The 22,165-nt window shown below is 55.4% G+C and overlaps 1 protein-coding gene across 7 annotated transcripts in view; it reads right to left on the reverse strand.

Moving 5' to 3' along the window:
* Nucleotides 1-2,339: 2,339 nt before the first annotated feature.
* Nucleotides 2,340-22,165, reverse strand: part of ARHGAP27 (Rho GTPase activating protein 27) — a 36,147-nt gene continuing 16,321 nt past the window's right edge. For 2 of the 7 annotated variants that reach the window (XM_070773658.1, XM_070773662.1), the window contains 15 exons: nucleotides 12,860-13,264; nucleotides 12,410-12,592; nucleotides 12,145-12,225; nucleotides 11,983-12,072; nucleotides 11,562-11,629; nucleotides 11,175-11,265; nucleotides 10,578-10,682; nucleotides 6,546-6,644; nucleotides 5,453-5,558; nucleotides 5,184-5,306; nucleotides 5,012-5,110; nucleotides 4,742-4,819; nucleotides 4,479-4,613; nucleotides 4,225-4,330; nucleotides 2,340-4,119 (listed from right to left, as the gene is read on the reverse strand). In XM_070773658.1, the coding sequence (XP_070629759.1) occupies nucleotides 3,942-4,119; nucleotides 4,225-4,330; nucleotides 4,479-4,613; nucleotides 4,742-4,819; nucleotides 5,012-5,110; nucleotides 5,184-5,306; nucleotides 5,453-5,558; nucleotides 6,546-6,644; nucleotides 10,578-10,682; nucleotides 11,175-11,265; nucleotides 11,562-11,629; nucleotides 11,983-12,072; nucleotides 12,145-12,225; nucleotides 12,410-12,592; nucleotides 12,860-13,264 (1,947 nt within the window). In that variant the 3' untranslated portion in view covers nucleotides 2,340-3,941. Of the gene's footprint in view, nucleotides 4,120-4,224; nucleotides 4,331-4,478; nucleotides 4,614-4,741; nucleotides 4,820-5,011; nucleotides 5,111-5,183; nucleotides 5,307-5,452; nucleotides 5,559-6,545; nucleotides 6,645-10,577; nucleotides 10,683-11,174; nucleotides 11,266-11,561; nucleotides 11,630-11,982; nucleotides 12,073-12,144; nucleotides 12,226-12,409; nucleotides 12,593-12,859; nucleotides 13,268-17,593; nucleotides 17,816-22,165 lie in introns of those variants that run through there. The other 5 variants (XM_070773660.1, XM_070773661.1, XM_070773657.1 and 2 more) reach the window with 5 other exon arrangements.

Raw genomic sequence — 22,165 nt, forward strand, 5'->3', positions numbered from 1 at the left:
AGAGGGAGACAGATGGGGAGGGGGCCCCCTGTGACAGCCCTTATCAGCTGTGCTACCCCCACTTATTTTTGTCTGCCCCCCAACCAGATGGCACTTCAAGACAGCAGATACTATTTCTATGTATCTTTGTGTCTTCAGACAAAATCCAACTCATCTCAAATGTATTCACTGTACACCTTCTGGCTTGCAGTGGAGGGTTTATGACTGAGCAAGGGCTTCCCTTGTGGCTCAGACCGTAAAGCGTCTGCCTGCAATGTGGGACACCCGGGTTCGATCCCTGGGTCGGGAAGTTCCCCTGGAGAAGGAAATGGCAAACCACTCCAGTATTTTTGCCTGGAAAATCCCATAGATGGAGGAGCCTGGGAGAGGAGCCTGGTAGGCCACAGTCCATGGGGTCGCAAAGAGTCGGACACGACTGAGCGACTTCACTTCTTCAGATTTCTGGTGGGCTCACAGTAGATGCTCAGACCGCATACAATAAGCTCTGCCACCAACCTGCCCTGTGACTTCAGGTGAGTTATGACATCTTTCCAGGAGCTTGCTCATTGGTAGGAGGTAATTTCTTTCCTGGTTTCTCTTTTAAAAAATACTAATTTATTTGGCACCGAGTCTTAGTTGCAGCATGCAGGATCTTTTAGTTGAAGTACGCAGGACCTAGTTCCCTGACTAAGGATGGAACCCGGGCCTCCTGCATTGGGAGCTCAAAGTCTTAACCACTGGACCACCAGGGAAATCCCCACAGTAGGTGCTTTCTGAAGCTCCGCCTGGTGATAGAATGTGATGATTTTGGGACTTCCGTGTCTGTGACTACATTACTGAACACCCGCCAAACTCTTGGCAGGGTCAAAAACCTGGGGTGGGCTGGGATGGGGAGCTGACACTTCCCAAGACCTTCCTGCCCCAGGATCCTCCTGCCACTGTCCTGCCATGGGCCCCCCTTCATCGTGGTCCCAAGGCCCTGAGCATTCTGCCCTCTGCCGGCCTCTCCAGCCTCACCTCCCACCCATGCCCACTGGCTTTGTGGGCTTTGGTCACCATGGTCATCGCTCAGATTTTGTTCTCCCCACAAGCCTCCCTGCCTCAGAGCCTTTGCTCATGCTGTTCCCTCTGACTAGACACCCCTTCCCTTACTTCCTCACCCTGTTGACTCCTCTTCGTTCTCTAGTGCTTGGCTCAAATGTGACTTACGCAGAGGCATCTTGGGCCCCTGGGGGACAGTTACACCCCAGTGACACACCTTCAGAGCACCCTGCACTTTTCCCAGCTCCCATACAAACATGGTTAGTCAAGTAGTTGGCTGTTTAATATCCATCTAGTTCTGCCCATAGGCCTGTGAGAGGGGCCCCTGACCTGCCATGGGTCTCACTTTAGAAGGTTCTACTGTGGTATTGGAAAAGACTCCTGAGAGTCCCTTGGACAGCAAGATCAACCAGTCAATATTAAAGGAAATCAACCCTGAATACTCATTGGAAGGACTAATGCTGAAGCTGACGTTCCAATACTTTGGTTACCTGATGCAAATAGCCAACTCGCTGGAAAAGATACTGATGCTGGGAAGGACAAAGGGTAGGAGGAGAAAGGGGTAAGAAAAGACGAGATGGTGGGATGGCATCACAGATTCAATGGACATGAACTTGGACAGACTCTGGGAGATAGTGAGGGACAGGGAAGACTGGCATGCTGCAGTCCATGGGGTTGCAGAGTTGGACACGACTTTGTGACTGAACAACTCTGGACATTCTCTGTGCCTCTCCCCCCAGAATGAGGACTCTGTGGGGTCCCCTTAGAGCCCAGGCCCATCCCTTTAGACCATGCTCCTGACATGTGGGACCCCATGTCCCTTCCCTCAGAGTGTGGACTGTGTGGGGTGACCAGGGACAGCAGTTTGCACTCATGGTTGGAATGTCCACATGTGTCCCTCTCCTTGGGCCAGGATGCCCTGAGGGTGGGAAGATTAGGGGTGGGGCTGGGTTGAGAGCAGAGCCAAAGAAGTTAATGTTAGAACCTGGCTTTCCAGGTCATTGTAAAAGCATATTTGTCAGAGTAGGAGAATTACAACATCCCTGGTGGGCCAGTGGTTAAGAGACAGCCTGCCAATGCAGGGACGTGGGTTCCATCCCAGGTCTGGGAAGATGCCATCGGGCAACTAAGCCTGGGGGCCACAACTACTGAGTCTGCGTGCTGTACAGCCTGTGCTCGGCCACAAGAGCAGACAATGCAATGAGAAGCCTGTGTACCGCAACTAGAGTAGGCCCCGCTCTCCGCAACTAGAGAAAGCCCGAGCACAGCAATGAAGATCCAGAACGGCCAAAATAAATAATTAAATAATAACAATAACAAACAGGAGAATATTTTTTTTTAAAGTTAGACAACAAAGTAGGAGAATAGAACACATTCTATCAATTCAGCTTGATTGGTAACTTTACAAGATGTTGATGTATGTATGGTATGAAACCTTCATTTGTACTCTTGCCCCAGGCCTGCTGGCATCAGGGGTGGGCTTGGGTCAGTCCCACCCACCAGGCCAGAAGCTCCACCAGGGAGGCAGTGTGCGGTACCCCTGCCCCAGAGCACAGTGCCGGGCACAGAAAAGCAGATAATAAATATTGGCTGCGAGAAATGAGTGAGATAATCCAAGTAAGATGCTTGGCGTGGTGCAAATGTCAATAAATATTAGCTTCTGTTGTTTGAACACATGAACGGGTGGGTGGGGGAAGGAGGCTGAGGCCCATAAACTGAGGTGGTTTGTGTCAGAAGGGAAGGGGGGCCGATGACGCCGGGGTCGGGTTCGCACTTCCTTTCCTGAGGTCAAGCCTGCCTTCCCCCTACCCTGCAGTCTTTCCCAGTTCTTCACAGCAAGGTGGGCACTAGGGAGGTACACGGGACAGCAAGGGCACTGAGAAGGCTCCTGCCAGTGCTGTTATTCCTCCCCCCAGAGAAGAACAGCTGCGGCAGACTCCCTCTTTGCCCTCAGGGACGTTCTCAGACAGAACCCACCAGCTTAGTTTCACTGCCTTACCCATAAGGCAGTGCTGTTGAGCGGGGGTAGCTGAAAGGACTGATGGCACCTTCACAGGAAGCTGTGCTCTGGTGTGACAGAAGGCTGAGCTGGGGAGTCCAATCACCCACCAGACCCTGAAGTCACTTTGCCTCTGTAAGCCTCAGTTTCCCCATCTGTCAAATGGGATTGTGAGTAGAAATGGTGTGTGTCAAGTGGCAGGTGCAGGGTACACATTTAGTGACCAGGAAGAACCCTCGCACAGAGCACAAAATGGATCAAGGGAGGGCAGAGACCCAGAACTCCAACTGGGAAAGTGGATGAAAATGGTGCACAGCCAGCCAGTGGCTAAGCCTGGCAGGAGCTTCAGCCCAGAGGCCTGGGGAAAAGCAAGTTCAGCTGCCCACTGGATCAATCAGTCCTGTTTCCGCAGCAGGGAAGCTGTCACTTGCTGCTTCATGATGGCACAGTGCCACGCACAGGGCCGGGGACCCTCAGGGTCTCCGTGAAGGCCTCCACCAGGTGCAGGCCTGACGAAACCAGGAATGCCCTCGGCCACGTCCCCGGGGCATCAGCGGCTGTCCCAAAAAACTCGCCCCCACCCTGCATCCTCGCACGTGCCCAGTAGGTAGCGCTGTGGTAAAGACAGACCCCAATTAACCTCCGAACGGGCGCGGGGCCGGGGGGGGGGGGGGTGGGGGGGGTGGGGGGGGTAGGAACCCCCACAGTTTGAGAACTGCCCACAAGGGGTCACCATACCCTCAGAACCGAAGGGGTGCAGAACTCGCAGCCGCCTACGGTCTGAAGGGAGGGGAGGTCTCAGAGATAAACAGTCTAGCCAGAGATAAACAGTCTAGCTGCGTGGCCTCCAGCTGCCCATGCAGGACCAGTCGCCGCCCCCACTCCCAGGTCCAGCAGCTGGGGTGGGGCTGGGGGCCCGCGGTCAGTGCGGCGGGAAGATGTCCGAGCACTGCTGTAGGATGAGCTCCACCACCTGATTCTGGAACACCATGGTCATGGGCATGCTGGCTTCCTCGGTCTCGGGCCGCAGCAGCGTGGGCCCGAAGACTATGGCCACGTTCTGCACTGACATGCGGTTCCGTTCTCCGTGCTCAATCACCCTGCAGCGGGGGTGGAGGGTTGGAATCAATGCCCAGAGCTGAGGGGAAAGGGGTCGGGTCCCCTCAGGCCCGCCTCCCCATTCCCGCGCAGCTCCCCGCGCTCACCGGCACAGGTGCTGGAAGAGCACCCGCAGCGTGTCGTGATTAGGGGCGGGCAGCGAGCGCACCAGGTCCCGCACACAGCGGAAACGCGTGGCCGGATCCTGTAGCTCTGGGTAAGGGTCGGGTCAGAGGGAGGAGAGAGGGGAAACAGAGGGGGCTGACTTCGGTATTTCGGGGGTCTGGTCACCACAGGAGAGTGCGTGAGGCAGCCCAGCCCCACCTGTACCCTATCCACCCCACCTCCCCCAGGCGCTCACTGATGGCCGCGAGGAACTGGCGGAAGTGTGAGAAGGGGAAGAGGGGCTCTGGCAGCTCTCGAAAGAAGAGCTTCAGGGCGCCGGTGATAACATGAACGTCCTCCCAGTGCCCGTCTTCCAGGTCCAGACGTTCATCTGCGGCGGGAGGTCGGGAGGCGGGGCGGGGGGCGGGGGGGGGGGGGTTCGGGGAAGGAAGAAGAGGTGGTCAGCTCGTTCCTTCAAGCGCCTGCAGGCCTGGGGCAGGGCCACGGGGCGGGCCTCACCGTGGTCCACCTTATAGCGCAGCTTCTGGATGGTGGCCAGGTTTCCACTGATGCGGTACAGACCGTCGATGTCCAGCCCTGGAGCGGAGGGAGGCGCTGACCCCGGGTTCAGTGGGCTGGCGCTAAAGCCCTTGCTCTGATTCCTGCTCGGAAGCTCTCCTTCTTTCCCCCTCGACCCAGAGCCCCACCCCCTCCCTGGAGGTCTCCGTCTGGGGTTCTGGAAGGAGGCCTTCAGGCTCCGGGAATGCCTGGCCCGGCGCGGTTACATACCCCGGGCCTCGACGGCGCGGATGCTCTGCTGCACAAAGCGCGGCACTGAGCTCTTCTCGCGCTCACACAGCTCGGCCAGCGGACAGCCGAACACCTGGTCTGGGGGAGAGGCTCGTCAGCGCCGCCTCGGCCCTGGGCCACTGGCGCCCCGCTCTTCGGGTCCCTCGGGTACCTTTGATGTAGCCCTTCTCCCGCAGCGACTGCAGCGTGGGCCGCCTCAGCAGGAACCTGAGGAGCTTCTGCCGGACCTTGCTGACGTCACCCTCCAGGCCTCCGGGCCCCGGGGTGGACGGTGCTGCCCAACGCCAATGGGAACACGAGGGCTGGGTCAGTCGTTGGCACCATGGTTGAGCGGCCCTGCGGCCCCAGCCCGGTGGTCACCACTCCCCTTAAGGATGTCTGCCATCCGCCTCCACCCGCCTCACCCCGACCCAAGCACACCTGCACCAGGCCGTGGCTCATCCTCCTGCCAGCTTCCTAGGCGCTCACTGGACCTAAAGTCCACGCCGCTGTTCTCACTTTCCTCCTCGGGAGGCAGGTCTGCGGACTAGAATCACACAATCTCAGAGAGGCAGAGCTTGGGGCCAACTGGCCGGGGCCGGGGGGTGGGGTGGGGGGATTCTTCTGGGATGGGGTAAGGGACTGAAATGCCCTCCCAGCAGGCCTGGACTGAAGACCCCTTGGCAGAGAATTCTCTGTTCCCTTACCCAGGTCAACTCAGCTTTACTTCCATCAGGGAACCCCATTCACGCCCCCTCTTAGCTACATGGAGCCCTCCAGGTGTTGGACAGGCATCCTGTTCTCCCCCACCTTTTCTCATCCTGACTGCCCCTACCCACCTCCTGGTTCCTGGTCCCCTTTCACCACCATTTTCCTTAGCTCTTCTGTACACACTCCACTAGGTCAGCATTTCGCAATACATGGCTCCCAGTTCAATTTTGCAGTGTGAGCTGGGACCAGAGCACTGCCAACCACCTCACCAGTATCACCTTTCTGGATCTGGATTCCTACCATTATTAATACAGCCAAGCAGGGCATCCAGTGTTGCCTATTTCCTTAATAGGGAATTAAGGATCAAAAAGCCCCAGGCTGTTTCCAGGTGAAGAACTGTCAGAGTGGGCCTGCCCCATCTCTACTTATGCAATTGATATATTGAACTTAAAAAAATGGTAGACCCATCAATTCAGTCCTTTTAAATGATATCTTGTGGTTTCAGCCTTTCTTTCCAGCCTGAGGTTGTTTACCAGAGTATTTACTTTTCTCCTGTCTCAGTGTGGAATGGGTCACTACTCTAGGATATGTTCACCTGGACAGGTGTCCCGTAGGGCCAACCCCAGGGGCTGGATTCACTTACTTAAGAAAAGCTGTTTCTTCAGCAGCCCATCTGCATCTGCAGAGAGGACTACTTACCTACCAGTGTCATGGAGCTCCCAGTACCCAAGTGGAGGGCCTCACCCACAGTGGGCACAGCTGCCCTGCATAATGGCTGGCCAACCCCTCCCCACCAGCCCTGGCAGCCCCCAGCTCTGCATACCATCTCCTGGATGCCCTGGGTGATGGCACTGTGCCAGGTGCTGATGATGGCCTCCGAGTCATGCTGGATCAGGTATTCTGAGCCATCTCGGCTCCGAAGCTGGTGGGACACAAGTCACTCAGTCATCTCTGGTTCTCTGGGTCTGCCCCAGGGCTAAGCCCCAAGGGGGATACAGGGGTAGAGGTGATCTATTGCTGTCTCCAGGAACTCAAAGACTAATAGAGCCAGGGCCTCTCCCCAAGCCAAGGTATTCCACCTCTTTAAAGAAGTAGGTAACAGCATCTCTGTGTTACAGATGGGCAAACTGAGGCTCAGTGAGTTTAAGCAACTTCCTTGAGGACACACAGCTAGTGACTGATGGAGCGAGGATCTGTGTGCAGCAGAACTGCATGGCTTAGCCATCTGGTGTGCCTTCCCTTTCCCCATCCTGCCTCCCCATGGGAGGCCTACCCAGAGCACCAGCCAGCAAAAAATCAATGAAAGGAACTCCATGTGGGAGGCCCCAAAGCCACTATTCTACACTACTGAGTTGCAAGCAGATATTAACAGCCTGGGTTCTTTATCAGTTGACTGCTGTTTCTATAACGAAGTCTACAAAAAACAAGGCTAACTTGGATGGATCTCTCCTCGGCCTCTGGCTCTGAGAACCAAGCCTTCAAGGTGGATGGGAATGGTTGGTGGCTGCAGCTCATACCAGCCCTGCCTTTGGGTCCTGTGAGAGAGTCAGAGTCAGCAAAAACTGTCTGAGGGTCTTCCCTGGTGGTCCAGCTAAGAATCTGCCTTGCAATGCAGCAGACACTAGTTGGATCCCTGGTCTGGGTACTAAGATCCCCCATGCAGCAGAGCAACTAAGCCCATGCACCCCAAGTAGAGAGTCCATGCTCCTCAATGAAAGATCTGATATGACACAACGAAGAACCTGTGTGCTGTAACTAAGACTCGACACAACTGAATAAATAAATAAATAGATAAAACTGTCTCAGACAGGTTGTAGCTTCCAGACTTAGCGCAGTGCTTTGGCTGTCTAATTATTTAACTTAGACTTGAATGAGGAGAAGGCAATGGCAATCCACTCCAATGTTCTTGCCTGGAGAATCCCAGGGACAGGGGAGCCTGGTGGGCTGCCGTCTATTGGGTCGCACAGAGTCGGACACGACTGAAGCGACTTAGCAGCAGCAGCAGCAGCAGCAGCAGACTTTAATGGAATTTAAAATGCTTTCAAAGGCAAAACAAAACAAACCTGCATGTTCTACTCCATCCTCCTCCCTGCAAAGACCAGAGAACCTTCAGTGGGCAGAGAGCGCAACCTCATTCTAATCTAAACTGAGAGGGGCCCTATCTGTTATTTCAGAGAACAAATGGCCTAACAATGCTTCTAAAACAATTGCCATTCTTTTCGGCAGCTGTCTCAAAAGCGGTAATCAGTTCACATTCGAGTTTCACACGGAAGGCAAATCTGTCTAGTTATGTATCTATATATTGTACAAGACATGCATTCTGCTGACTGCACAGGCAGGCAGAACACAAGCCAGCTATTGTCAGGGGCCACCAGGACAACTAGGAAGACTGGCCATCCTCGATGATACAGTATTTAGGGCGGTCTCCTAAAAAAGGGCTTCCCAGGAGGCACTAGTGGTAAAGAATCTGCCTGTTAATGCAAATGAGATGAAAGAGTTCGATATCTGGGTCGGGAAGATCCCGTGGAGGAAGACACGGGAACCCAGCCCAGTATTCTTGCCTGAAGAATCCCATGGACAGAGAAGCCTGATAGGCTACAGTCCATAGGATTGAAAAGAGTTGGGCACGACTGAAGTGACTTAGCACGCATGCATACTTGAGAAAAATCTGAAGTTGCCTACAGGTGGCAGGCTTCCCTGATAGCTCAGTTGGTAAAGAATCTGCCTGCAATGCAGGAGACCCTGGTTCAATTCCTGGATTGGGAAGATTCCCCTGGAGAAGGGTTAGGCTACCCACTCCAGTATTCTTGGGCTTCCCTTGTGGCTCAGCTGTAAAGAATCCATCTGCAATAAGGGAGACCTGGGTTCGATCCCTGGGTTGGGAAGATCCCCTGGAGAAGGGAAAGGCTACCCACTCCAGTATTCTGGCCTAGAGAATTCCATGGACTGTATACCCATGGGGTCACAAAGAGTCAGACACGACTGAATGACTTTCACTTTCACTTTTTTTCCACCCCAGTGGAGGGAAGATGACTGCCAGCCAGTGGGAAGCGGGGGACTCCAGGATTTCCATTCCAGACTGTCAGCCTTCCTGTCAGCTTGAGGCGCTTCCAACAGCACCATCTGCCTTCTGGTCTTTGCCAGAAAAGACAACTCAGAAGTGTCTACTCTGAAACTTTCATCAAAAACCCAGTCAGAGAGGTGACATTCAGAGAGTACTGTTTGAAGACTTTCCCTCCAGTTCAAATATGATGTCCCTCCTCAATCTGATGTTCACAACAGACAAAGCTAGTCGATCATAGAGCTCTACTCGGTGGAGCCTGGGGAAGCCTCCAGACCTACTGATCAGAGCTCAGGAGATACAACTGGTTTCCAGCTCTGCTCTGTGGATTGTTGTTGTTTAGTTCCTAAGTCATGTCATACCCCATGGACTGTAGTCTGCCAGGATCCTCTGTCCATGGAATTCTCCAGGCAAGAATACTGGAGTGGGTAGCCATGCCCTCCTCCAGGGGATCTTCCTGACTCAGGGATCGAACCCACGCCTCCCGCATTGGCAGGCAGATTCTTTGCCACTGAGCCATCAGGGAAGCCCCTGCTCTGTGGATACTCTGGTTCTAAAACTGAGTGAAGGTGGGTGAACCATCATTAAACAACATACTCAAGCTCCTTGCAGAATTGCTTTTTCTGAGCTGAAATGGAAGGTCATGCATTTTTTGGCTTTCAGCAAATGTTACCTGAAGCAACCCGAAGAGTCCCTTACTAAACTAGAAGAGCTGCACACTAAAAATTTCTTCTAGAGCCAAGGGTTAGGAAAATGCTTTGATTTCCCTCAAAATCTAGAATGGTTTTCCCCTCACTCCCCTGACCCAATAATGAGAGCCATGTTTCACTTTGGCTGCCAGGAAACCAGGAGCTGACTTATTTCAGCAACAGTAACCTTAGTATCTGTACATCCCCTGTTTCCTAATCCCACTCCACACTGCCCTCTTCCTCTAACTTGTTTTTCCTGCTCCTGGCTTTTCAGTAGCTTTTACCACCTCACCTATATGCATTTTCATTGTGAGCTGCCTCAAAACACTTGGAGAGTGAGGTGAGAGTGCTTGCCTATTTAATTTCTCAGTCATGTCTGACTCTTTGCCTCCCCATGGACTGTAGCCCACCAGGCTCCTCTGTCCCTGGAATTTTCCAGGCAAGAATACTGGAGTGGGTTGCCACTTCCTGTTCTAGGGGATCTTCCCAATCCAGGGATCGAATCCACATTTCTTACGTCTTCTGCATTGGCAGGCAGATTCTTTACCACTGTGCCACCTGGAGAAGCCCAGGTGAGGATAAGAGTAGTTTAAAAACAAGACAACACATGGACAGTGAAGGGTGTGGCCTGAGAGGCAATTGCCTGGGCCCCATCTGGCCTCTCTTCCTGAGGGGGAGCCTGAGAAATGTGTCCACTGCCCTGCCCTGGTTTATTCACTTCCGATTGGAAGCTGGGCTCTAACCAGCCAGAAGAGGTGTCTCAGCCTATCAGTTTGAGTAGGGGGGACCCAGCATCTCCTGTCTGTCTCAGGCCAAAGCAGTGGGATGAGGACTGCCCTTCCAGACATGACAGTGTTATTCCCCAGGGACCTCTACTCGGGGACAAAGGGCTCCAGGGAGCTCTGCTCCTGGAGAAGGAGCTGCAGAATCCTGATGCCAGAAAACACTGTGGACAGATTCCCAAGGTGGGGACAGCTTTGGTTTTGAGCCCTGAGAATTCCAGCCTTAGCTCTGCCAGGGTCCCCCTGCTCAGGGGGGACCTGCTTAGTGAGGACCCTAAGCCATCAGTAGGCTCCCTCTCCTCCTCCTCACCCCCACCACTCACCTCCAGCACATTCTTCTTGCTGGATTTGTCTTTGGGGGCCCAGGTGAGAGAGGCCCCCTTCAGGTCCACTGTGAATTCAGGGGTGGAGAGCTTGGAAGGCTGCCTCTGCGAAGGGAAAAAGGGTTGGGTTTCAGGACGCCTGCAGCTCAGCTCCGGCCTGTCTCAGCATCCTGGCTCCAATCCACCAGGCTCCCTTGGCTCTAGGCACAATGAGGGTCATGGCTCTGGAGGCAAGAGACCCAAGAGTTCCTAGAACCATGGAGCCTGGGGGCTGGCTGGTTGTTTGCTATCTGCCCACCTAGGAGAGGAAAGGAAAAAGGAGTGTAGTCCCATCTCTGCGAGCAGGTGTATCTGGTTTCCAGTCTCCCTGCCCACCAGGCTGGAGCTGTCCATCCTCAAGGACTGGTTCCCACACCCGACGTGACTGGACATGCTTGTCCTGGGGTGATCTGCTCTTATTGCCCCTGCCAAGGCCCAGCTCCCTGGACCCTCACATTCCATGGTCTCAGACCTAGCCTTCGGCAAACTTGATTAAGCAAAGCCCCTCGGGAGTCAGAGCAGATGGGGTGGCCCCTGCCCTGGAGGTCCGGGCCTTACCAAGCCACCGGCAGCTGAGTTTTTCGAATCTTTGAAGAAAGTCAGGATTCCACCCTCCAGCACTGTCCAGGAGGCACTCCAATGCTTCTTCCTGGGTAGGGGCAGTGGTGGCAGGGCTTGGGTTGGTCCTGGGTTGAGGCGCCCCCCCTCCACCCTCAGGATCAGGGCACAGAGTTTAAGAACACAGCTTGGGGCACCCAGTCATGAGAGGTGGACTCCCAGGGCTAACACCTGGCAGTCAAGGGGCCTTGGGCAAGTCATCTCTCTGTGCCTCAGGGTCCTCGCAGGACCTCATAAAGGGTTAATAAGAGTTTGGCATATAGGAGGTGCTCAGTGAACATCATCATTAAGGCCCACCGCGGGGTCTGGAGGCAGCTGAGCTCTCACCGGAGCCGCTTTCCTTTGTCCACTATCTTGGTGCGATGGAGCACGCCTGCCTTGTCCAGAGTCTTGATCTTAAGAGAAAGAGGGCGAAGGAGGAGGTAATTAAGGGGAGGAGCCACCCTCCCTCTCAGCCAGCAGCTCCTCACAGGTTGGGTCTGAGTCTCCACTGAACCCTCTTTGCTGGCACCTGGCCAGTGGTGGTGGGGTGCCTGCTTCCACAGAAGCCGCAGCAGCAGGAGAGACATCCTACCAGCCCCCAGCCTGTCCAGCTCTGAGTCTGGGATAACCCAGAACCCAGGTTCCTTTAGCCCAGGGTAGTGCTTGGGCCTATGGTGATGTGCCTCCAGACCTAATCGCAGAACCTCCAGAAACACCCCAATTTTTCTGTGGGGTCCTGCCAGGTCCTACATGCCCCCTCCCTTACCTTCTCCTCTGGGGGGGTGGCCTGGGCTGGGGTCTCACTGTTCTGGTTGGATTTGTGGCTGTTTCGAGGGGCAGGGACAGGGACTGGGACCTGGAAAGAAAGACACTGTCATATTGAGCCCCCTCCTCTCTCCCAGGCACTCTCCTTTCCCCAGTTGGTTACCTGGGGCAGGGCCCACTGAACGGAGGCGTCATCTGGATTGTAGAAGTAAGTCTTCCCATGTTGGTTCTCCAGCCTCACCCACTGTGGGGAAAGGGATGGTCAGGCCGCTTAGTTCACAGGATAGGGGAACAAAAGTTTCCCTCCAGAGCCCAACACCGCCCCAAGGAGTCTTGGGCTGGCATGGAACCCATGCGGGAACTTCAGTATAGAGTGGTAAGGGAAGCGACCCCACGACAGTCTGCACCCATCTGCCCGCTGCCCCTACCTGTTCTTCGGTGATGTTGTTGGTGTATACCGTCTGCCCATCTGGGCTCACATGGCAAGACCAGCCTGGGGGTGTGACAAAGGGAGAGGCGGGGCCAGGCTCACTGAAGGAGCCCACGGGGGAATAGTCTTCCTCTGGGTAACTGGTCAGCAAATCAGGGTAGTCCGTCTCAGGGGTGGGGGGCTGCAGGGAGCAGAAGAGCCAGAAATTCTCAGAGCCAGAATTTCTGGCGCCCCGCCCTTTCGGCCCAGGCCACGCCCCCCACCCTAGTTCTCCAGAGCTGAGAGGGACGGGGTCAAAGGCGCTCAGTGATAGCCCCACCCACCAAGGCCCCTCCCTCTCAGTCCCCAGGGCTGTGCGGGGGCAGGAGGCGGGGTCAGAGGCCCTGAAAGTCAGCCCCGCCCATCCTGACAAGGTCCCGCCCACTTCGAGCGAGGCCCCGCCCCTCACCCTCTGGTTGCTGGGGCCCAGGCCCGGCTGCATCTCCTGCTCGTCCTCCAGCTGGTCCTCTAACTCGTCCTCCCAAGCCGTCTCTCCCGTCAGCGAGTTGTAGAAGAACACCCTGTGGCTCTCCTCATCCCAGTACTGGCCCCACTCGGTCTCGAGGCTCTCGTGGCTGCCCACCGAGGCCGGGGACGTGGCCGGGCTGGCGGCGCCCTCAGTAGCCTCGAAGGGCGACTCCCAGGTGGTCACGCCCGTGTCCGGGTTGTAGTAGTAGGGGCGTCCGGTGCCCGCGTCCGTGTGTGTCTCCCACACCGAGTCTCCCGCACCGCGAGGGGCCGCGGAAGCGCGGGGCAATGTGGCCGGAGGCTGCCTCTCTACGTTCACGTACACGGGCTCCGGGGGCTCGTCCACCTGCTCGAGGAGGAAGGAGACGTGACCTTCGGGGCTGCTCAGCGGTCACATTGTCCCCACTCGCACACTCGCCACTCGGCAACTTTCAGCAAGTCTCAGCACCTCTCGGCCTCGGTTCCCCCAAATGCAAAATGTGTGCCTTGCCCTCGCTCCGGAAATCGTAGTGAAGAGAGAATAAGGACTTGTTCTGGAAAGTGCTTTGTAAAATATGAAGTGCCCCAGAAGCGTGGGGCAGCTACATTAATTATTAACAATAGTAAAATACTAACAGCTAAATTCTGCCAGCTGCACAGTCACAGGTGTGAGTCAAAGACTGCGCAGGAACAGAGAAATGGCCTCAGGATACTTGAGGGCGGGGCCCTGCTGCCTTCTACAACCCCCACCAAGAACACCCAGCCCTCCCTCCTCCTTCTCCAAAAAAGCTCCGGAACTGGAACCCACACTGCCTCTGGTTTTGGATTTGGAGCTGACACTTCCCCAGTACAGGAACTGCAGACCTCAGAATCCATTCCAGACGAGAGAAAGAGAAGGAAGGGCCAAAAAAAAGGGTATGCGTCTCTCCCCACCCCACCAAAGCAAAGTGAAGTGGGAGAGACAGGCGGGGTCAAGAGCCAGATCCGCCCACTTTGGCTAGGCACGCCCCCCCGCGCCCACCTCGCCCGGCAACCCTTACCCTCTGCAGGGTCCAGTTACACAGAGTATAAACCTGGTCATGCTTGACGGCTTCAGGGCGCCCTGCTGCCTGCTGGGCAAAGTCTAGGCCCTTACCAGGGCACTAGAAGCCGTCCATCACCGGACTGTCTTCCCCCCTATATTTCCTGCCACTCCTGGCCCTTACCTTGAACTTTAAGCTCCAGCAGCACCCAGTTGCTAGAGGCCCCCACCCTCTCTGCTGTGTCTGCTACAGACCTCAGCTCATTCACACCCTGAACCTCTCCCTACCCCCTTTCTCACCTGGCTGACTCCTATTCCTCCTTTAGGACTCAGGTCAGGTGTCAGGTTTAAGATCTTTCCTGAGATTTCTCCTGTGTGACCACCACACCCAGCCTAGTACCCATTAGAAAGAAAAATAATGACACTATCAAACTCCAGACAGCAGAATAGCATGAGATTAATACTGTGTTCTAAGAATGCCTAATGTTATAAGGGAAAAGCATATTTCAAAATGGTAAACTCGGGGACTTCCCTGGTGGTCTAGAAGAATCCACCTTCTCACGCAGGGAACAAAGATTTGAACCCTGTTCAGGGAACTAAGATCCCGCATGCCAAGGGGCAACTAAGCCCATGTGCCACAACTACTGTGCTCAAGGGCTTTAAAGCCCATGAGCCCCAACTAGAGAGAAGCCTGTGCACCCACATGCCATAATGGAGATGCTGTGTCCTTGCTGCAACTAAGACCCGATGCAGACAAATTAAAAAAAAAATTTTTTTTAATAGTAAACTTAGCACAATTTCCATTTTGTATTTTTAAAGTAACTCTCCAAAATGTTAACAGAGGTTATCTCTGGGTTGTGTAATTATAGGAACTGGGTTTGGTTTTGTTTCATTTTTTCTTTTTTGCAGCAACAATTTTTTTTTTTTGGACAATAAATCTCTTTAAAACAACAAATCATAGAAGTTCCTCCATTTCTGTAACACCTTCATTCAGCTATAAACTACTCAAGAGGGGAAGTGCGTCCTGCTCAATGCAACCTCACTGGGCCTGCAAAAGCATCCATTTGGCCAGCAAAGATCTGCCTGCTCTGTGCCAGGCACAGGTCTGGGCACTGGGAATGCAGCCGTGGACAATCAGACACAAATCTGCCCTGGTGGGGCTGCTACACTAGTGCACACGCGTGTGAATGGTGTGTGGGGTGGGGAAGGAACCCAGCAGAGTGGTGAGGAAATGCACTGCACCTCGGTGATGACTGCTGCTGACAAGAAAGCAAAAATAGAAGGGGGTGTTACCAGTTTAGATGGTGTGACGGGCCCCAGGCCTGGAGGTGGCAAGAAGACTTGAGCATTCCTCCCAGTCCACTCTGCTCCCTCGCCCCACGAACTCCTGTCTGGCTGAAATGGGACCTTCCAAACCACTTCTTTTTTCTCTGTCCACAACAGCTCTCCTGTGGCATCCTGTATTCCAACCACACCAGCCTGCTGACCCTCCCCCAGACACAAAAGGCATCTTCTTAACCAGTGCTCCCCCCGCCACCCCTGACCTGTGCCTTTGCTCCAGATGTTCCCACACTCTGGAACCTGCCCCCCGCCCCCACCCCACTCTCACCCCCGCATCTCAATTCCCTGTCTGTCCAAGTCCTGATCCTCTGCTGGTGCTCAGCTCACAAGTCTCACCTGGGGGAAGTGTGTTCCCTCGGGTGAGAAGTCTAACCAGCTGGCACTCTGGTTAGTCATTCTGTTGGGCCCAATGGCATTCTGCCTTGGTGGTCCGTTCATCGTCCACCCATCTGTCTACCTTCTCTGTCCCCTCAAAGGCAAGAGATTCTTGAGATCTAGACCCAGGATGATGTAACTGACCACAGCTGACCACCCAGCAGACAGTCCAATGCCCCGAGGCACACAGCCAATCCACCAGAAACACTCACTGCTTGAGTGAAAGTGATAGTCGCTCTTTGTGATCCCATGGACTGTAGCCCACCGGGCTCCTCTGACTATGCGATTCCCCAGGCAAGCATACTGGAATGGGTTGCCATTCCCTTCTCCAGGGGATATTTCCCGACCCAAGGATTGAACCTAGGTCTCCTGCATTACAGGCAGATTCTTTACAGTCTAAGCCACCAGGAAATGCAAGTCAATTCCATGCCAAACTTAGCAACAAACAAAAACCAAGCATACCTAGAACTTACGTGCCGAAACTAGAGAGTCTGTGAGCTGCAACGAAAGATCCTGCATGCTTCAACTAAGACCTGACACAGCTAAATAAATATTAAAAAAAAAAAAAAAAAAGAAACCCAAACACACCTGACACTACAGGAGAGACTGGGTTTAGCTCTGAGCAAGAACTTCCTGAAAATGAGCATTCAGGCACAGAAACCAGGAAAATCCTGGGGAGGGCAGGATGGAGGCAGTAGGTGGAGGCAGGTGGATAATCAGACACACCTCCTACCCACCCCAGCTGGACCCACTGAGGCAGTGACCTTGCTTGTCCCTGGGACAGGAGCTGGAAGGGAACCAATGAAGGAGACAGGCTTTTGGACATGGGGATTTCCACATGGCCAGGCTGCTGGCCTTGGCTGAGTCCATGGGGAGTCCCAGGCTGGTTGGGCTGATGGGAATCTTGTACAAGGAACATCCCCAGCTGGTACAGAGGAGATTTGGGAGGTAGACACTTAGCCCCTGCCCCGCCCCCCACCCCCACCCATGTGACAGGGCTGTCAGTAGGAAGAGAAGACACAGAATTACACCGTGGGGCTCCAGACTACAATCAGAGGCCAAACGGGGGCCAGGCAATGCCCCTTAGAGGGAAGTGCAGTCTAAGGATTGGCGCTGCCCCAGAGACACAGGCTGCCTGGGCAGGTTATGAGGGGCCTTCTTGTGAGGTAGGTGAGTGGAGTTCAACCCCTGCTAGGGTTGCCGCAGCCCTGCAGAAAGAGCTGGACTGAAGTAGCCCTGAGGCCCCTTCAAACTCTAGAACTCTCTGTACAGCGCCCACAGTGCTACTAATAAAACAGAGGTGGCTTCCTCTCCTGGCACAGTCTCAGCCAGGTGCAGACTGGCTCTTGGAAGCCAGGCAGAACCAAGCTCTCCAGGCCCTCAGGCCTTCCAGGGGGAGCTCGGCCAGACTGGAGCAGGGCTGCCTCCCCACCCCCAACTCCTGGAGGCCCAGGCCAGATACAGACACAGCCCGTCCACAGGGCCTGCCTGGGGCACCAGGGGCTCTGGGGGCCCACACCCCAGGCAGGTGAGAGACACAGGGGACGCTGAATGGAAAAGAAGAAGTGGTCTCCCACCTCAGAACCAAGAACAGAGCCAAGAGGGCCCGGCTATCACCGCATCCAGCTACCCAGTTCCCCCAGCCCTCCAGCTGCTCTCATCACCAGTCTCCTCCCTTTGCCCACAAGCAGGTGACAGGCTTGCCCCTTTCTCCACGCCCCCGACCCCGTTCACCATCCCCAAGCGGATCACTGCCTCTCAGCATCCCTATGCCACCCCTGGGGAGACAAGTGGGGCCTCGGAGAAGGAAAGAGGAGAGAAGGGAGGAGTCCCAACCTCCGTGAGGCTCCCAGCTCCTGACTCTGCTCCCTGAGCTCGACAGGCAGCCCCTGGACCACACAGGCCCCTCTGCCATCCCCATCAGAGGCTGAGCTCACCCCCAGTGCCAGGGTCCCCTACCTGTCCCCGCAGGTCCCGACTCTGCCTCTTGGTCAGTTTGGCGGTGATGTCCACCATCCTGTCCCCTCTGAGCTGCTGGGATGCAGCCCTGGGAAGGCTTTGTGGGTGGAGTTAAGGGGCACAACCCCAGGATTGGCACAGGGCAACAGGGAAACAAGAAGTTGCCTTGAGATGGCGGGAGGCTGAGCCTCCAGCCCATTTCCTGTCAGGGCTGCGGAAGTGCTGCCTGAGACAGAGGCTGCCTGAGACAGGGTGGGGGTGCCTCCGGTCAGGGGTATTTTTATGTCCAGGGAAACCACAGACCACCCCACTCAGCGCTCTGATTACCAGTGAGTTTTGAATCCCAGGCCCAGACACAGGCATGGGGCAGGCTTCATGGAGGATGGCATTAGGCCCGCTGGTGGGGGAAGGGTGGGCTGCACAGATGGGGGCTGCTAGAGGGGGCAGCTGGAGCCTGAGCTGCAGGAGACTGGACAATGAATGGCCATCGACTCCCCTAACGCCCAGGGAGGATGTGATGGAAAAGAGGAAGCTTGTATGTGGAGGGGCGGGGGGGGTGGGGGGGATAATCTCAAAGAGGAAGGGGTTTGGGCAGATATGGTCTCAGAGGGAGCTGGGTCCAGATCCCTCCAGCCACGTGGAAGACCAGAGGGGTTCTGACCACATCGCCATCTACTCGCCTGACCGCCTGGGTCTGCCTCCTGCAACCTTGGTCACCAGACGCATGTGTCCACCCCCACCGGTGTGCCCACACACGTGCACAAGTATGCCCAGGCCCCTTCCCCACTCTCCATGGACCAGAGAAAGGGGGCATGGACTAGCTCTCCCATCCTACCATGAGAGCTTCCTTCTTCACCCCTCAGCAGGTGGGTGCTCACAGAGGACACACCCTGTCCTGGGTGAGCAACTGTGGTCTGTCCTCCAAGCCCTTGGGTCCATCTTTCTTCATTAACCCCCTCAGAGGTGTTCCCTCCTCAGCCCCAAGTGCCCACCACCCGCCAGCCCGAAGGCACTCCGGCAGTGGCTAAACAGGAAGCTCTGACCTTTACCCTTCCACCAGGATCCCAGGGCCCTCATCTCACGTACCAGTCATCCTCTAGCCCAGAGCCCTGACTCTCCTTCCTCCCTGGCCCACATCCCCCGGGCTGTCCTCCCCTGCACCCACTGTGGGCTCAGCATGGGGACACCCAAGTAGAGCCAGGCCTGGCATGGATTCAGGGTGTGGGACACTTGGGGAGACCCCATCCAGAGCAAGTCTGGGGCCTGTGCCCTACTCTGCCCTCAGAGTTCCAGTACCATCTCTCTACCATCCCCTGTGCCCCAACCTAGAAGCCAGTGGCCCAGAGACACACTAATCCCCCCCGAGAGACCTGGAGTTCTCACACTTATAACACATATGACACGTCACTTTGTCTCCACCTGGAGGGCCAGGGGACACACACACACACACACACACACACACAGCCACCTAGAGAGGTGCAGTCAAGCCGGAAGACAGATGGGAAGAGCCACTGTAAATTCCAAGGCAGCTGAGCTACTAGGGAGGAGCTGGGGTGGGGAAGGGACAGAGGAGGACTGGGGTGGGAACCCAGGCCCTCGGCACTGCCCTGCAGGTGCAACTGGGGAGCAGCGTCTGCTTGCAGCAGAAACCAGGAGCGACAGGGTCTCCCCGAGGCAGAGGCCAGGAGTGACAGTGGCCGGAGGGGACTGGGACCACAGGAAAGGCAGCCAGCACCCCGCCCGCTGCCCCTCCTCTGTAAGAGGCCTGGCTCCCACACCTGAGCTCTCCCCCTGGGCTCTGGCCCCACCCTTCAGGGATGGAGCCAACCCCACACAGATCCGGCCAGTCTGGGTTACCGAGGAGGCTGCCCCTCCCCCAGTGAGAGGAGGTGGGGACCACGGCAGCTCCCCCGCAGGGTCCTCCTCGCTCACCACACCCTCATGCCTCCAGAGGCACACGCTGGGGGAGGAACAGAAGAAGCCAGCAGCACCTCACCCAACTTCCCAAAACCCTCACTGAAGTGTCAGGAGCAGGTGCCACCAGAAAATCCCTTCTGCTCTCTGGAGCCAGAAGCAAGGGAAATGCCTGCAGACCAGTGACTTAGCCCAGGGACTGGCGAGAAGGGCTGGATGGAGGAGGGGGGACAGGTCCTCCTTGGCTGACTCTGGGCCTGAGAGCCTGCTTTCTGCCATCCAGCTGGGGTGGGCGGGGTGGGGCGGAAATGAATGGTGATCTTTGCCCCCAGGGACTTAGCCAAGTACCGAACCGCCCGAGGTCTGGCGTCTGCCCCTCCTCTGAGCACACCTTCTCCAGGACAGAGTCCAGGTCTCACTCCGTACCCACCCCTAACCCAGAGCCACGCTGTCACCAACGTGCTGTGGGGAGGCTGGGGCTCAGCCAGCAGGGGTTCTCAAACCGTAGCCATGCCTGGCTCCGCCCCCCCCCAGAGGCATCTAGTGTGATGAGATTCCGATCGTAAATGACCTGGGGTGAGGTTCTTCTCCTGGAATTGGGGCAGAAGCTCCATTCAATTAAAAGGAAAAAAGAATAGAGCTGGAGTCCAGAATGGACTCCAGTCTTGTGTAGACTCTGCCTCAGTTTCTCTCTGGGAGACCCCTGGGATCTCTGGGCCTCAGTCTCTTTATTCAATAGGTTGTCATTCTCACCTCTCTCATAGGGTTGGTTGGTGTGAAGGAGCCAAGCTGATGCCCTAGTTCCCACACCCACTTGCAGTCTTGGGGAAGAGAGCTGGGTTACATTTCTGCTTTTCTTGACTTCGGGTTTTGAGTGAGTGCCCTTGGTTTTAGACTCTGCCCCTAGCCTCTTGGTGACCTCGGGAAGCTGTCTGGTTGGCCTGCTCCTCCCGGGTGAGGCCTGGGGTGGAGCCCCTTCACCACTCACCACCCCCTGGGCTCTGAGTAAGGCTGGCAGACACCCAGGAGGTCTCCTGCTGCTGGGCCGGGAGGAATCAGAAGGGGTCTGTCGGACTTCCCTGGTGGTCCGGCGGCTAAGAATCCACCTGCCAGTGCAGAGGACATAGGCTTGATCCCTGGTCTGGGAAGATTCCATGTGCCACGGGGCAACTAAGCCCACGTGCCACAACTACTGTAGCCTGTGAGAGAAGCCACCACAAAGAGAAGCCCGAGCACGGGGATTAGAGAGTGGACCCCAGTCACCGCAACTGAAGCAAGCCTGCGCTCAGCAGTGAAGACCCAGTGCAGCCTGAACAACTGATGAGTTAAAAAGAAACGGTCTGTCAAGGACCCTCCTGAGCCAACCTCAGGAGGCGGGACAATGTGACAGGGTGGTCATCTTCTGCCGCCCCCTCCAGCCAACCTGCCCCTGTGCTCGCCTGTCCTTCTCCCTCCCCGATGGGGGCTCAGGGTCCGCCTGTCCAAGCCGACCTCCCCAACCTGAGCCCTGGGAACCCAAGTGACTCTCATCTGCTCAGGAGTTGCCTCATCTCAAATCTCCAGTCCCATCCACCTGACTGCCTTTGTCCCTTTGGCATTTCAACAAACTCAAGGTCTCTCTACCTTGGGAAATAAAAAAGTGTGCCCCTGGTGAAGGAGGAAACAGAACAGGCTCTATCTTGAAAGCAGGACTCCATCTTGGGCCAGACTGTGGACTTTGAGCCACAGTCTCTATGGTATGCCCAGTATCTATGGAAACAACATACCAACTGGAAAACCAGGCCCCCCAAAAGGAAGAACCTCAGGGCTCTCCATCGCCTAAAAGAATATCCTAATTATTTGTGTAACCGAATAGAATCATACATTCTATTAAGCTTATTGGGGTATGACCACAGCCTATTGATAATTGTCCACTATTAACTACCTAGGTTTAAGACATATAAATCACAGGTTAACTTTGATTGTATCTTTCTTTTTCCTTTGTTCAGATTAGGTTCAGGGAATTTGAGGAGGTGGGTTTGGGCACATATGCTTAGGGTATATAAGGTTTTCACAAAAACTGGTCGGGATCCTTGGCTAAGAGAAGACTCTGCCTTGGGCCTGCCAGTGTGATAAACTGCACTCCACTATCTGCATTGTCCTTCTGAGTGAGTTTATTTCCCCTCCACTATCTGCATTGTCCTTCTGAGTGAGTTTGTTTCCCGGAATGCGTGGCTACAACACTGGAACCAGCCCTCCCCTCCTTCTGTTCAGAGCCAACTTCTCAAAGGAGTCTGTTCACCTAGCATCTCACCATCTGCTCTCTCAGACCTCCAACCCCTCCCTCAGGTCTCCTACAACCTCCTCAAGGGCAAGTTTGGTCCTGGTCTGGCCTGGCTCCTCTCGCATGTAGTCTTTATCATCCTCCCACTCCTGGATGCCTCAGGCTATGGCCTCTTGGTCTGCTTCCTTCCTCTGCCCGTTTCCTGGGTGCTTGCTATCTCATCTCTGCTTCTCACCCGACTGTCCTGGGAAAGCTCAACCCACTTTATTGGGTTAACAGCTTTCAACTGTATCTCCAGGTTAAGCAATCCAACTACCCGGGGAAGTCCTTGATACACTGAAAAGATACACAAACTGAGTTCATCTTCCTCCTCCTCCCCATCTCAGCATCACCTC

Source organism: Bos indicus, chromosome 19 (genome assembly GCF_029378745.1).
Source record: "Bos indicus isolate NIAB-ARS_2022 breed Sahiwal x Tharparkar chromosome 19, NIAB-ARS_B.indTharparkar_mat_pri_1.0, whole genome shotgun sequence".
Taxonomy (NCBI): domain Eukaryota; kingdom Metazoa; phylum Chordata; class Mammalia; order Artiodactyla; family Bovidae; genus Bos; species Bos indicus.